The 13,405-nt window shown below is 45.2% G+C and overlaps 1 protein-coding gene across 1 annotated transcript in view; it reads right to left on the bottom strand.

The window, feature by feature from the left end:
- Positions 1–13,405, bottom strand: part of LOC127032887 (zinc finger protein 436-like) — a 39,839-nt gene that overhangs the window by 23,692 nt on the left and 2,742 nt on the right. Inside the window, exons 2-3 of the mRNA XM_050920479.1 lie at positions 6,569–6,657; positions 970–1,096 (exon numbers count right to left, since the gene is read on the bottom strand). Coding sequence (XP_050776436.1) covers positions 970–1,096; positions 6,569–6,657 — 216 coding nt within the window. The remainder of the gene's footprint in view (positions 1–969; positions 1,097–6,568; positions 6,658–13,405) is intronic.

Genomic DNA, 13,405 nt, shown 5'->3' with positions numbered 1-13,405 from the left:
ATCCTTTGGGAGTCACATGTATGTGTGTGGGGTGAGAGGGCTATTGTACCTTTAGGACTTCCAGACACTGGGGAATTGGATTGCTAAGAAATAGCCTTGATGCTAAGTCCTTTGCTTGCTTCTACATCTCCAGGGACCTCTCTCTGGATATAGCCAGTGCCAAGAAGGGAAGGGAAACAGAGAGTCTGTATGCACATGGGGGTGTGACTATATGTAACCCACACACCTTCTGGGTATGGTGTTCTATCCCCTCTAGTGGCACCGTGACCTCTTAGAGAGATTAATGAGTTTGTTACAGCCTTAGCTAAGAGCCATGTGGCTATTAGCTCATCCGGTAGAGGCTCACACATTTAGCTTCAGAGGTTCCCAGGTTTGATCCCGCCTGCTGACAACCGGGATCTGTCGGTGTTACATATGGACAGGCAAATTCCGCCTTTCTGCCCTTTGAAAGCTCTGGGGTTGGAGGAATTAGCATCTTCAATATGTATCTGGAGCCCCTAACCCCCAGTGGGGAGGTGCGGAGGGAGCCAGTCTCTCTCACTCAGTTCTGGGCACACCCCCTCAGAGCTGACAAAGGGGAAACAGACCCATACCAGCCACATGAGAGAGATTCAGCCAACAGTGGAGACTTGCAAAATGGGCTGAGACTTGGTTGCTTTGGGTAAATTTAAAAGGGCCAGCCTCAGGAAAGCATGCTGGGAAAAAATAAAAGTTTCTCAAATGAGGGTGTAATTCTGCGCTGGGGCAAGTTAGTAGGAAGCAGACAGTCACCAAAGAAGTTGCCCTGGTAAGAGTTCCTCTGTGCTGTGCCTGGCACTGCTATCAGATAGGCAGGCTGGGTGGGGGTGTAGCCTGATCCCCTTTAAATCTAAGGGACCAGGAAAGAACCTTGAGCAGAAGCCAACCAGGGACTTCAGAGACACCCTCCATCCCCCAGCTTCTTCTTCCCAAGGGGACAGGAATTCTTACCCAGCGAGGTCACATTCTCATAATTCTCCTGCATGACGTCCCTGTAGAGGGCTCTCTGACCCGGGTCCAGCAGAGCCCACTCCTCCTCGGTGAAATACACAGCCACCTCCTCAAAGGTCACTGGCTCCTGAAAATGACAATTGTCCCCCATTCAGTAACTGCTGCCCCAGCCCCAATCCCACTAGAGACGGGGAAGGAGGGCCAAAATAAGTAAAAGTTCTGGGAGAAGCACAGTAAAACAATCTCATCGCATGCAGAGCAACCCGGAAGTTTCCTGGCGTGAGGAGAAAGAGAGTCCTTGTCACTCCTAGCCCAGGGGGAGAGGGTCATTCGCATTTATCACACACCTACTGATAACGATGGAGCCCCACAGCAGGGTCCAGGGATAGAGCCCTAGTAGGAACCCAAACACCTCCTCCATTCCCAGCAGCAGGATGTGAGGAGACAGGGGGAGGATTAGGAACTAAGGATGTAGGCCATACTTACAGGTTGGGGGAATCTGCCCTGGGAAACAGTGACTCTGAAATAAAGATTTCGGGGTCACGATGGATAATCAGCTGAACACAAACTCCATATGTGATGCTGTGGCCAAAAGAGCTAATGTGATCCTTGGATGCATAAATAGAAGAATCTCGAGTAGAATCCGAGAGGTTATTTTACCTCTGTATTTGGCACTAGTGCACCACTACTAGAATCCTGTGTCCAGTTCTGATGTTCACAATTCAAAGAAGCTGATAAATTGGAGGAGGTTCAGAAAAGAGCCATAAGAATGATTGAAGAATTAGAAAACCTGCCTTAAAGTGAAAGACTCAAGGAGCTCAATCTATTTAGCTTAACAAAGAGAAGGTTAAGAGGTGACTTGATTACGGTCTATAAATACCTACATGGGGAACAGAAATGTGATAATCGGCTTTTCATTCTGGCAGACAAAGGTATAACATGATCCAATGGATGGAAGTTGGAACTAAACAAATTTAGACTGGAAATATGGCATACATTTTTAACAGTCAGAGTAAATAACCATTGGAATTATTTACGGAGGGTCATTATGGATTCCCCATCACTGGCAATTTTAAAATCAAGATTGGATGTTTTTTCTAAAAGATCGTCTCTAGGAATTATTTTGGGGAAATTTGGCCTGTGTTATACAGGAGGTCAGAGTGGATGATTACGATAGTTTCTTCTGGCTCTGGAATCTATGAATTCTGACTAACAGGGGGAAATTGGTTGCAAATCTGAAGTTTTGAAGGCAATTTGTGGGAAAGTGATCATGAAATGGTAGATTTCATGATTCTAAGGACAGCAAGGGGGAAGGAATGTTAGCCAAAATATGGGAAGAACAGGTTAAAAAATATTTAGATAAACTAGATGTGTTCAAGTTGGTAGGGCCTGATAAAATTAATTGTAGTACACTAGCTGAAGCAATTTCTGAACCATTAGTGATTATCTTCAAGCACTCATGGAGGACAGATAAGGTCCCAGAGGACTGGAGAAAGGTAAACATTGTACCTGTCTTTAAAAAGGGGGAAAACCTGGGCCTGGAAAATTATTGACCAGTCATCCTAACTTCAATGCCTGGAAAGATACTGGAACAAATAATTAAACAATTAATTTGTAAGCACCAAGAAGATAATAGGGTTATAAGCCAACATGGATTTGTCAAGAACAAATCATGCCAAACCAACCTAAATTTCTTCTTTGACAGGGATATTGGCCTAGCTGATACGGGGAAAGCTGTAAACATTATATATCTAGATTTTAATAAGGCTTTTGACACAGTCCCACATGACATTGTCATAAGCAGATTAGGGAAATGTGGTCTAGGGAGGTTGTGGAATCCCCATCATTGGAGGTTTTGAAGAACAGGTTGGACAAACACCTGTCAGGGATAATCTAGGTCTGGGGTAGGCAACCCATGGCACACGTGCCGAAGGCGGCAAACAAGCTGATTTTCAGTGGCACTCACACTGCCTGGGTCCTGACCACCAGTCCAGGGGGCTCTGCATTTTAATTTAATTTTAAATGAAGCTTCTTAAACATTTAAAAAACCTTATTTACTTGAAATACAACAATAGTTTAGTTATATATTATAGACTTATAAAAAAAGACCTTCTAAAAACATTAAAATGTATTACTGGCACGCAAAACCTTAAATTAGAGTGAATAAATGAAGACTCGGCACAGCACTTCTGAAAGGTTGCAGACCCCTGGTCTAGGTTGACTTGGTCCTGCCTCAGTGCAGGAAGCTGGACTAAATGACTTGTCACGGTCCCTTCCAGCCTGACATTTCTGTGATCCTATGATCTCTCCTGGGGTGGCAGGTGTGGGTGTCCCTTTCACATTCCTCACTCACTCAATCATGCCCGTCACCCCAATCAGGGGATGGGCCGCCAACCACAGATGTCCAGAGCCCTCTATCCTGGGCCATTCACTCTAGCTGGTTCCAGGTATAGCCCATTTTCTTGCTACCAGCCTGCAGGTCGCGTCGCCAGGTGTTTCTTGGACGGCCTCCTTTCCGCTTGCCTTGGGGGTTCCACCGCAGTGCCTGTCTGGTGATGTTAGTTGGCTGCTTACATAGTGTATGTCCTATCCAACCCCACCTTCTCCTTCTGATTTCTTCCTCTGCTGGGAGTTGACAGGTCCTCTCCAAGAGGTGGATGTTACTGATGGTGTCTGGCCAGCGGATCTGGAGAATCCTCGAGGCAGCTATTAATGAAGGTCTGGATCTTCCTGATGGTTGTTTTGGTTATCCTCCAGGTTTCAGCTCCATACAGTAGGACTGATTTCACATTGGAGTTGAACAGACGAATTTTTATTGCCAAAGACAGCTCTCTGGAGCTCCAGATGTTCTTGAGCTGTAAGAAAGCTGCTCTTGCCTTACCAATCCTTACTTTGATGTCTGCGTCTGTGCCACCCTGCTGGTCGATGATGCTACCTAGGTAGATGAAGGACTGCACTTCTTCCAGGGGGCTTCAATTCAGTGTGACTGGGTCATTGCTGATGGAGTTAATCCTAAGGATCTTGGTCTTGTCCTTGTGAATGTTGAGGCCAACCTGTGATGACATGGCTGCCACTACGTTGGTCTTCTCTTGTATCTGCTGTTTACTGTGCGAAAGGAGCACAAGGTCATCAGCAAAGTCCAGGTCACCAAGCTGGTTCCACAACGTCCACTGGATTCCGTTCCTACACTCGTAAGTGGATGTCTTCATAATCCAATCGATGACGAGGAGAAAGAGAAGTGGTGACAACAAGCATCCTTGCCTGACTCCATTTTGCACCTGGAAGCTGTTAGTAAGCTGCCCTCCATGGATCACTCTACAGTGTATACCGTCATATGAGTTCTTGATCAGGTTGACCACCTTTGCTGGGATGCCGTAGTGCCGAAGGAGCTTCCAGAGGGTCTCTCGATCCACGCTATCTAACACTTTCTCATAATCAACAAAGTTGATGTACAACGAGGAGTTCCACTCCATAGACTGCTCGACTATGATGCGAAGCGTTGCTATCTGGTCCGTGCATGATCTATTCTGCCGAAAACCTGCCTGTTCATCTCGTAGCTGTGGATCAACAGCATCCTTCATTCTCTCTAAGAAGACTCGGTTGAAGACCTTCCCTGGCACCGACAGGAGTGTGATTCCTCTATAATTGGCACAGTTGCTAAGATCTCCTTTCTTGGGGATTTTGATGAGATATCCCTCTTTCCAGTCTACCGGAATCACTTCTTCTTCCCATATCTTCTCAAAGAGGGGGTACAGCATTTCCACTGAAGCATCCAGGTCTGCTTTCAGGGCCTCTGCTGGGATGTCATCAGGTCCAGCCGCCTTCCTATTCTTCATCATGGTGATGGCTTTTCTGATTTCATCTCTGGTTGTTTTATCGCAATTAATTGGGAGGTCCTCATTGGCTGGGTTGATATCTGATGGATTTGGTGGTGCTGGTCTGTTCAGGAGTTCCTCAAAGTGCTCCGTCCATCTGTTCATCTGTTGTTCTATTCCTGTTATAGACTTTCCCTGCTTGTCTTTAACGGGACGATCTGGCTTGCTGAACTTTCCAGACAGTCACTTGGTAGTATCATACAGCTGTTTCATATTACCGCTGTATGCTGCCTGCTCCGCTTCTGCTGCCAGTTCATCCACATACACTCTCTTGTCCTTCCTGATATTCCTCTTCACTGCTCTATGGGCTTCAGCATACTCTTTTTTAGCTTTGGCCTTTGCTGCTCTAGTCCTGCTGTTATTGACTGCTGCCTTCTTCTTCTGTCTGTCTTCTATCTTGATCAAGGTCTCTGTTGTGATCCACTCTTTCTGCTGGTGTTTCTTAATTCCAAGCACCTCCTGGCATACTGACCTAAGTGTCTCTCTCACTTTCTGCCATCTGTTTAGTACACTGTCTTCCTCTTCCTCAGACCGATCCTGTAACACTGAAAACTTATTCTTCAGCCTCAGTCCAAAATCTTCCTTGGTCTTATGGTCCTTCAGAAGGCTGACGTTGTACTTCACTCTTCTGTCTGACGCGTCTATCCAGTTCTTTTTCAGCTTCAGCTTCAATCTGGCCACCACTAAGTGATGGTCGGACGCCGCGTCTGCTCCTCTTCTAACTCTAACGTCCTGCAAGGATCTTCTGAACTTCTTGCTAATGCAGACATGATCGATCTGATTTTCTGTCATGCCTGCTGGTGATACCCAGGTACTCTTGTGGATCCGCTTGTGAGGAAAGATGCTACCTCCTATGACTAGGTGGTTAAGTGCACACAGATCCACAAATCTCTCTCCATTCTCACTCATCTCTCCCAGAGCGTGGGTCCCCATGACTTGTTCGTATCCTGTGTTGTCAGGTCCAATTTTGGCATTAAAGTCTCCCATAAGGATGATGATGTCTTTGTCTGGGAGAATCTCTAATATTTTCTGGAGTCTGTTGTAAAAATAATCTTCGTCCTCCTCTTTGCTGTCATTAGTTGGAGCGTAGCACTGAACAACATTCATCTTAATCCTCTTCATTTTAGTTCTGAAGGATGCTGTGATGATCCTGGGACCATATGCCTCCCAACCAATCAGTGCTCTCTGTGCCTGCTTGGACAACACGAAGCCTACTCCCTGTGTGTGGGGTGCCTCGCTCTCTTCCTGTCCTGAATACAGCAACAGCTCTCCTGTCAACAGTTGTCTCTGTCCCGCTTGCGTCCATCTTGTCTCGCTAATGCCTAATAGGGTCAGGTTGTTGCTCCTCATCGTTGCTGCAACCTGCGCCATCTTTCCTGACTCGTACATGGTCCTCACGTTCCATGTGCCTATGGTAATCCTCCTGGTTGCAAGAAGGGTAATCGGCTTAGTGGCTTCCTCACGGCTTTTACCACCCAGCATCATGCATCTTCGAGTTGAAGACCGTTCTTTTTCCAGGGTAAAAGTCTCTGTTGTCTCTATTGTTGGCGTTTCTGTAGCAGGTTGATTTTTTACAAGGTGGAGTTGCTAGCCCCACGCCCAACCCTCCTCCTTTATCCTGACTTGGGACAGGCAGATGGCCCCAAAGGACCTCTCTGGTGGAGTTACATTCCTCACTCTTGTGTATTTACTGCCTTCACCTCCTTCCCAGCACATACTCCTACCTGAGCCGCTGCTACTGCAGTCATTTCCCTTTCCTGTCCCCCAAGAGGATGAGACGATCCGGAGTGAAACACGGACATTATTCTGCAGCCTGTCAGGGCGAGAGGGAGGTTTCAGAAGGGACTCTAGTCCATTTCACTCCCCTAGTCTCCACAGGGTCTCTCCCTGCAGACAGAGACTCTAGACTGTGATTCAGGAAAAATCCTGGGTCACTTTACTACTGCACACACCTGGACCCTCTCACCAGGACTAAACCCCCTGAGATATTTTTAAACCAACCCCCCTCCCTCCCCAGGAATAGAGTCTCTGAAGCAAATGCTAGTAAAGAGCAGAATCAAAGAGGGATCCTCCCGACCTTGTCCTTGAGGGGATTTTAAATCAATATGCAATAATTTGAGAGAAAAGTGCAAAATCTGAGATTTTATATAAATATTTGCTAAATAAACAGCAAGTGCTTATTCCCAATTGACACAGGCAGCAGGGAGCCCTGGCCCCCACTACTTTACTAGAGGCTGAGGGGAGGAGGATGGAGACGGAAGTGATGGTTGCAGGGGGCAGCAGTGGGGCAGAGGCAGGTGACTGACTGGCAGCTCGAAGTTGAGGGGAGGTAAGTTGGGCTGGCAGCAGCTGAGAGAGGGAAAACTGGGGCTGGACAATCTCAGCTGAGGGCACTTACCCCCACTTGCCCTGCTTGCCCCTCCAATCTGGGTTACTGACTCAGGGCAAGTTTCCCTCAAAAACGAAGAGAAGGTGCTGAAGTCAAAAAAAGATTTTTAAATCAGTGTTCCATAAATGGAGAAAAAGAACAGCAAAATTTGAATGGATTTTATATCAAAATTCAATCATTAGAGAGAAAATGACAAAATTTGGTGAGATTTGATATTCATGTTTAACAGGTAAGGAGCAATGAGAGGTGTTAGAATGATATTCAATAATTAGATGAGAGAGTGGGGAAGTTTGAGAGATTTTATATCAGTATTTGATAATAGGTGATGGGTCAAAATTGGAGTGCATTTTATATCAATATTTAAAACTTGGAGAGAAAGGTGCAAAATCTGAAGAGATTTAATATGAATATCAGGTAGTTAGAGAGACAAGGCAAAATCAGAGGGGTGTTAAATCATTAATAGCAAACTAGTAAATCGGGCATAATTTTAGAGGATAATATGTTAATATTTGAGCACTCGGGAGAAAATTGGCTAAAATCTAAACATTCAATAATATGAGGAAAAAAGTAGCAGCAATCTCCAATTGTGTGAGAAAAAAGGAGAAAAATCAGAGGGGATTTTATATGAATATTCAATAAATAAAGAGAACGGCCACCACGTTGCCACAGTCAAACACATCCCAGTGCTCTCCCAAACTCCAATCACTTGCCACATACTGACACCCCCCATCCCACCTAGGGAATGACTCAGAGCAACAGTTTTCCTTCAAATTAAAATCAGGGGAATTTGCTGCATTTCAAAAAGGAAAGACACCCCCCCAAATCTGAGTGAGGGGGTTATATCAGGGATTTGAGAAGTAGAGGAGAAATAGCAAAATTGGAGGGGATTTGACATTAATCTTCATAATGAGAGAGGAAAAAAAGGCAAAACCTGGGGGATTTCATGCAAATTTTTTTTTTTTTTGGTAATCAGAGAAAGAAAAAGGGGAAAACTGAATCTTTTTCTCTATCAATATTCAACAATTATCTGAATAATGGCAAAATCTAGAAGCAATTTTATATCAATATTTGATCATTAGAGATTAAAAAGAGCAAAATGAGGAGCATTTGTGTCCCTACTGAATAATTAAGAGAGGGGAAGAGAGAAATCTGCGGAGATTTCTCACCCATATTTGATAGTGAGAGAGGGACAAAATCTGAGGGGATTTTATATGAGTCAATAAGTAGTTAGAAAGTGCTGGTTCTCCTCACCTCCTGCACCCTTCTGCCATTCACATGGACAGCCAGGAGTCCTGGATGATGATGCTTTCATAGGAGAAGCAGGCGTAAGGGGTGGGAGAATGGAGCTGGAAGGCCCCAGGCAACTGGGTGCAGGGAAGGAACCAGAAGGTGGCGTTGCAGTGGGAGGTGGAGGTAGCAGGGTAGGAGCACTTGGTGTGTTAATAATATTCAATACGTTTGTGAAAATGGAGAAAAATCTGTAGAGGATTTTTATATCTGTGCAGTAGAACTTAAGAGTCTATCAACCCCCATCTTAAGAACGTCCAGTTACATGAAATCATTTTTCTGATAGAAAATAAATGTATATAATGAAAGTGATATTAATGAAGAACACGTTGACATCGCTTCCCATTCTGATGCTTTGTAAATTGCTTAGCAGTGGTTTGTAGGACAAGAACAATGCAATGTAATGTTAAGACATTCGCTTCTATGAACTCCTCAATAAAAATTACTTCGTGAAATAGGAGTTCTATTCTATTTAATAATTAGTTGGAAGTTTAACCCCAGTCGGCCGGGGTCCAGCCAACTGCCTCATAAGCAGCTGGGTGGTGCCACTCCCCCATGTTCTACAGAGCCCTCATCCCCACAGGGTCCCAGCACTGTCTATCCAGACCCCAGACTCACAACTTGCATTTGTTAGGAGTGATTTTCTCTTTGTCCCCAGTGAGAAGATTGTGTGTGTGGGGGAAGGGAGGGGAGGAGGTTAAATTTAGTAAAAGTAGCAAAGAATCCTGTGGCACCTTATAGACTAACAGACGTTTTGGAGCATGAGCTTTAATGGGTGAATACCCACTTTGTAATGCATCCGACGAAGTGGGTATTCACCCACGAAAGCTCGTGCTCCAAAACGTCTGTTAGTCTATAAGGTGCCACAGGATTCTTTGCTGCTTTTAGAGATCCAGACTAACACGGCTACCCCTCTGTTAAATTTAGTGTTTTATTTATTTATTTGGGCCTGGATCCACCCAAGTCTCAATTTTAGGTACCACTGCAATCCACGAAACCTCTGCTCAGCTGCTGCCACATCCTGTGGGTGCCTAAACTCACTCTCAACCTAAGATTTTGCAGTAAAAAGTCCCCTAGGCACCTACTGTATGTTTCTGTCTCTGAACGTATGCACTGCTGCCTCATTCTAGGTGTCTAGACCCTTATCTCCCACCCTGAGTGATCCATGAATTGAGGAAAAAGAGACTTTTGGCTGCCTAAGTCATAAGCAGGTCCTGCACGCAGAGGTCGCCTATATCTACACGAAAGAGCTCAGTAGGGACAAGGATGGACACTCTCACTTATAATATTTAGCCTGCTGGTGAGAGTACTCATCTGGGATGTGGGAGACCAGCAGTTCAAGCCTCCTGTCTGCCTGATGAAAAGGGGGTTGAACAAGGGTCTTCTATGTCCCTGGAGAGTGTCCTAACTTCTGATTCTCACTCTCTTTCTCTGGGCCAATTAATATTAATTATTTAATTAAAGTGGAACAACTTCATTAGGAGAGTTGGAGGGGGGGCCCACATCAAAATGTCCCCTAGCCCAGTCATTACAGCACTCTACGTAGGGGTAGCAGACTTGAACCTGGGACTCCCAAGTACTCCCAGTGGGCTAAAGATTGCTAGGGATGTCTACACTATCTGCCGGATCAGCGGATAGTGATCGATCTATCAGGGATCAATTTATTGTGTATAGTGTAGACGCGATAAATTGATCCCTGATCACTCTGCCATCGACTCCTGTACTCCACCGCGGTGAGATGCAGAAATGGAGTAGACGAGGGAGCGGCAGCAGTTGACCCTGTGCCATGAGGACACAAGGTAAGTCGACCTAAGATACGTCGACTTCAGCTATGCTATTCTCGTAGGTGAAGTTGCGTATCTTAGGTCGATCCCCCCCGTGTACACCAGGTCTAAGAGAGGCAATCCTCCTTTCCTGGCTGCTCTGGGTGATGTTTGTTTGCCTCTGAGCACACTACCAGATCTGGTCTCTGCAAACGGAGAAGCCCTGATTTCTCCCTAGTTTGTGGATCACAAGCAGGTTGGCGCCTCCATGCAGCTGGGACTTAGGTGCTGAACCCCAAGCAAGGTGTGGTGTTTAGGACACATCCCTCTCATCAGCTTCTCCCATGGGCTAACTTAGGTGGCTCCAGTCTGGCTTTTGTGGGGCCCATTCTAAGCACCTATCGCTCCCCGTTCATTGGATAGGGAGCCCAGGGGACAAATGCAGGCTTTGGCCATCATAGTGTTGTTACCTAAGCCCTTTTGTGGATCTAGGCCTCGGATGCCAGCTGCAGTTTGTGGGCTGGTTACTGAAAGCAGGTCTAAGAAGCCTGCTGGCACTGGGAATGCAGATGGGGGATGTTTGTGGTGGTTTTGAGCTCCTGTGGGAGTTTGTCCCATGGCTGGAGAAAAGCCATCTCCTGCACAGAAGAGCTTTCCCTCTGCCACAGACAGCTCCTTTTGCCTGAGGAGTCGAGTTGCTGCCGATGGTCATTATCCCAGAGTGTCAGGCAATCTTTAGGATTCCCGGTTCTAGATTGAGTGCCTTGACGATAAAGGGCAGACTATGAATAGGGGGTGGCTCCTGGCTTTTATGTTCATTAAATTATGGGCAAGACAGCAAATATGTCAATTGTAAAAGCTGCAAAGAATCCTGTGGCACCTTATAGACTAACAGACATTTTGGAGCATGAGCTTCCGTGGGTGAATACCCACTTCGTCAGATGCATGTAGTGGAAATTTCCAGGGGCAGGTATATATATGCAGGCAAGCTAGAGATAATGAGGTTAGTTCAATCAGGGACGATGAGGCCCTGTTCTAGCAGTTGAGGTGTGAAAACCAAGGGAGGAGTCCATTTGGTATGATGTCCACGTTTGGTATTCACTCACGAAAGCTCATGTTCCAAAACATCTGTTAGTCTATAAGGTGCCACAGGATTCTTTGCTGCTTTTACAGACCCAGACTAACACGGCTACCCCTCTGATACTTGACACCATGCAAGGCACTGCATTTAGCTGTATGGAGTGGAAATCCATCAACCTCATGAAGAAACTTGCACAAGTACAGACAGATATCATCTTCCTTTCCAAATGCAAACGGATGGACATCATACCAAATGGACTCCTCCCTTGGTTTTCACACCTCAACTGCTAGAACAGGGCCTCATCCTCCCTGACTGAACTAACCTCATTATCTCTAGCTTGCCTGCATATATATACCTGCCCCTGGAAATTTCCACTACATGCATTTGACGAAGTGGGTATTCACTCATGAAAGCTCATGCTCCAAAACATCTGTTAGTCTATAAGGTGCCACAGGATTCTTTGCTGCTTTTACAGATCCAGACTAACATGGCTACCCCTCTGATACATGTCAATTGTAATGTACGTCAATGGGAAAACAGTTTCCTGCTGAAACAAGAATAAGTGGCTGTAGATAAAAAGAGTAGAACCTCCTCTCCCATCTGAGATTTTATATTGAGAATTATTAGTGAGAAAATAGAGCAAAATCTGAGAAGGATAATTGGCCAAGCAAAACCAGGCCCCCACTCAACATGATGGTATTTCTCTGTTTGGATGTAATAATAGCTTTTGAACACTGCAGCTGATCAATTCCAAAATGTCAGGAAATATTCCAGCCATCAGTGGTTAGGATATGGATCATGATGAAAATCAGAAAATAGAAAGGGGGAAAGAGGAGACACATAATTGGAGCCCATGGCATCTGGTTAGCACACACATCACCTTTAACCAGGACTGTAATTGTCTATAAATCATTGTCACCTTCCACTAAAACAACAGCTCCAACTCAGCTCTGCCCTTTGCCCAAATAGAGTTTAAAATGTTGCAGGGAGTCCTTGAAATAGAGGTGGACAGGGAAGGGGAACTGAGGTATGCAAGGAGCTCTAGATATGTGCAATCAGTTCCAATGACAGAAGCAAGATAGCATGTGTCCCCTTTTTTAAACTGAATTCATTTTTTTAGCACCCATCATTGCAGTATCTTGGGGTTGTATTTTCAGAGGTGCTGAGCAGCAATGTGAGTTGTGGAGCTCAGCACCTCTGAAAAATCAGGCCCCCTGTGACTTGATTGAAAAGGGAAGTGATTTTTATTCGGACAGTTTGAACAGTTTTGCATTAGTTTATTTCTGTAATATTTAGCCCCAAACACCTTGAGGAAAAAATCTGTTTGTCTGAAAGCTCCCACTACCCTTGGGAATCATTCAAACAGCCCCCACCGATAACAGGAGAAACAAGACTTACCTGCCATTATATGTCTCTGGATGAAAACAAACAAACAGAATTATTGTTTTCATTTTTAAATAAAGATTCTCCTCCTCGCCCACAACTGACCATTTATCTACCAGAGGGTTACACTTTTTGATGCTTCTTAGACCAAGTTCATTGCACACCAGCATTTCCTTGCTTTTATCCATTCTCTCCCACAACTGCCCTGCGTTCTACATTCCCATCCCCTTCTATTTCAGCGACCCCCTAGAACCCCAGTGCCAGGGGTTCTGTGTGTCACAGAGAGGACAATGGGGACATTGCAGGGACTCCTTGTGTCCCCTTTCACTCTTTTGGTTTTCCAGATTTCACCCAAATCAATAGGATTCTGTCCTTTGAGTCCTAGAACATTCTCTGAAATCCTGGAATTGATCAGATGTGGCATTCAAAAGTTAACGTGTTACAGACAGACTGAAAAATGATATCGAGCTGAATGCAGGACCTCACATGCTCAGCCAAAAATCCTGGGCAAGAATTAGGTGTAATTTGCCATATTCTTGAATGTTATAAACTTCCTAATGCTCCAATCCTCCACAGAGTCTTTTAGGCTTAAGACTCTTTTGTAATACTAAAAAAAGAAGAAGAAAATCCCATCCAGATCTTTTTTAATGTACACAAG

Source organism: Gopherus flavomarginatus, chromosome 12 (genome assembly GCF_025201925.1).
Source record: "Gopherus flavomarginatus isolate rGopFla2 chromosome 12, rGopFla2.mat.asm, whole genome shotgun sequence".
Classification (NCBI taxonomy): domain Eukaryota; kingdom Metazoa; phylum Chordata; order Testudines; family Testudinidae; genus Gopherus; species Gopherus flavomarginatus.
This window is presented reverse-complemented; position numbering and strand designations above follow the sequence as displayed.